The sequence below is a fragment of the Parus major genome, chromosome 28 (assembly GCF_001522545.3).
Source record: "Parus major isolate Abel chromosome 28, Parus_major1.1, whole genome shotgun sequence".
Taxonomy (NCBI): domain Eukaryota; kingdom Metazoa; phylum Chordata; class Aves; order Passeriformes; family Paridae; genus Parus; species Parus major.
In genome coordinates this window covers 3,955,238-3,957,870 of record NC_031797.1, presented here as the reverse complement: position 1 = coordinate 3,957,870, position 2,633 = coordinate 3,955,238, and the positions used below count along the sequence as shown (strand labels likewise).

At 63.9% G+C, this 2,633-nt stretch overlaps 1 protein-coding gene across 1 annotated transcript; it reads right to left on the bottom strand.

The window, feature by feature from the left end:
- Positions 1 to 1,784, bottom strand: RAB3A (RAB3A, member RAS oncogene family; the record flags this gene model as incomplete). The annotated part of the gene is made up of 4 exons (XM_015651500.3): positions 1,494 to 1,784; positions 729 to 847; positions 518 to 642; positions 1 to 179 (listed from the first exon to the last, which is right to left on the bottom strand). Coding segments are annotated over exons 1-4 (651 nt in total), but the record flags the coding sequence as incomplete, so codon positions are not given.
- Positions 1,785 to 2,633: the final 849 nt, after the last annotated feature.

Here is a 2,633-nt window from a genome sequence, read left to right as displayed (position 1 = left end):
GTCCTGGTGAGGGGGGGCCTGCTGGTCCGTGAGCTGGGGGCCCTGCTTGGCGCCGGTGACCGCGGGGTCGGCCGTGTCCAGCGACTCCGACATCTTCTCGCAGATGATGTCCACCAGCCGCTCGAAGGTCTGCTTCACGTTGATGTTGTCCTTGGCGCTGGCCTCGAAAAACTCAAACCCTGAGGGGGCGTGGGGTGGGGACAGAGGGACGAGGGACACGCGTCAAAGCTCCGGCCCCCGCGTCCGACCTCGCGCAGCTGCTCCTCCCCTCGTCCAACATCTCAAGGGGTTGCAGCCTGCCCCCAGCACCCACAAAATCCCTGTTTTTCCACCCCCCAAATCCTCCCCCCAGCGTCTCTCGGAGAGTTTGAGGTGTGTAACGGCCCCGTGGTTTCCCTCTGGGTGCCAAGTCACCGCCGATGTCAGAGCGGAGCAATTACACGGAGGGAATTAAGCCCTTAATTAAATTAATTGTGGGCTGGCAGCCGTGGCGGGGGGTCCCCCCTGCCCAACTCACCCAGGTGCTCGGCGAGCTGGCGGCCCTTCTCCGAGGAGACCACGCGCTCATCCTCCATGTCACACTTGTTCCCCACCAGCAGGACCTGGGCGTTGTCCCAGGAGTAGGTCTTGATCTGGGTGGACCTTGGGGAAGGCAGGGAGGGATCAGAGGGGCGGGGAGGGGGTGGCTGGGGGAGTTTGGGGTGCCCAGAGCCCGTGCTGGCGCTCACCAGTCCTGCACGGCGTTGAAGGACTCCTCGTTGGTGATGTCGTACATGAGGATGAAGCCCATGGCCCCGCGGTAGTAGGCGGTGGTGATGGTGCGGTACCGCTCCTGCCCGGCCGTGTCCTGGCACGGGGGACAGCAGAATGGCACCTCCAGGGACACAGGGACACCCCAGGGCCACCCCCGGGGCCATGGGGGCAGATCCAGCATGGTGGGATCCATCACACCCCACCCCTGCTGGGGCAGCTCCACACTGACCATCACTTCATGCTGACCATCACCCCATGGTGACCATCACCCCATGGTGACCATCACCCCATAGTGACCATCACCCCACACTGACCATCACTCCATGCCAACCATCACCCCACAATGACCATCATCCCATGGTGACCATCACCTCATGGTGACCATCACCCCATGGTGACCATCATCCCACGGTGACCATCATCCCACGGTGACCATCACCCCATGGTGACCATCATCCCACACTGACCATCACCTCATGCTGACCATCACCCCACAATGACCATCACCCCACACTGACCATCACCTCATGCTGACCATCACTCCATGCCAACCATCACCCCACAATGACCATCATCCCATGGTGACCATCATCCCACACTGACCATCACCCCACGCTGACCATCACACCACACTGACCATCACCCCACACTGACCACCTCCCCACACCAACCATCACCCCCTCCCCATCACCCCAGGCCAGCAGGGGGGTCTGGGGTCCCCCGAGGTTCTCTCTCCTCACCCAGATCTGCAGCTTGATGCGTTTGTCGTTCCGGTAGATGGTCTTGACCTTGAAGTCGATGCCGACGGTGCTGACGAAGGCGGGCGTGAAGGAGTCGTCGGCGTACCGGAACAGGAAGGAGGTTTTCCCCACGCTGCTGTTGCCGATGATCAGGATCTTGAACATGTAATCGAAGTTCTGGTCCGAGGATTCCTTCTGCCCATAGCGGGAGTCGGTAGCGGACGCCATCTGCAAGGTGGGGCAGAGGCCGTGACGGGGCCGGTGGCCGCAGCCTCCGCGGTGCCAGGCCCCGGTTTGGAGCCATTTCCCGGCACCACCGGCACGGATCAGGAATATTTTGGTTCAGGATGGGCGATGGTGTGGCTGTCAATGGATCACCCAGCCCCAAAGGGCTCGGGGAGGCCACCTCCTGTCACCCCCAGAGCAGGGACCCCACGGCGTGTCCACCGTAAATGTGGGGCACGTGGCCCCCGGGGTTTGCCACGGCTCCAGAGATTTGCGGTGGCTTCCAGGCTTTGCCGTGGCTCTCAGGATCTGCCAGAGCCGCCTGGAATTGCCGCGGCTCCCGGGATTTGCCGCGGCTCCCGGGATCTGCCGTGGCGCTGGGGGTGCGGCCGGGGCGCCGCAGCCTCGCCCGCATCTTCCCGGTGACAAAATGGCACCGGCGGCGGTGTCCCCGCAACGCTGTGGCCAGCGCGGTGCCACAGAGCCGTGGGGTGACACAGAGCCGTGGGGTGACACAGAACCGTGGGGTGACACAGAGCCGTGGGGTGACACAGAGCCGTGGGGTGACACAGAGCCGTGGGGTGACACAGGGCTGTGGGGTGACACAGAACCGTGGGGTGACACAGGGCTGTGGGGTGCCATAGATCCATGGGGTGACACAGGGGTGTGGGGTGACACAGAACCGTGGGGTGACACAGGGCTGTGGGGTGACATAGGGCGCTGTGGGGTGTCACAGGGCTCCGTGGGGTGTCACAGGGCTCCGTGGGGTGACACAGGGCACCGAGGGGAGGGCAGGGTGACACAGGGAGATGTGGGATGGAGCACAGGGATGCCGGGCAGAGGGGATGCGGGGAGCTCGTGCAGGGAGGGGGTGCTGGGTGCTGATGGGCATTTCGGGGTGCTGATGGAGGGGGG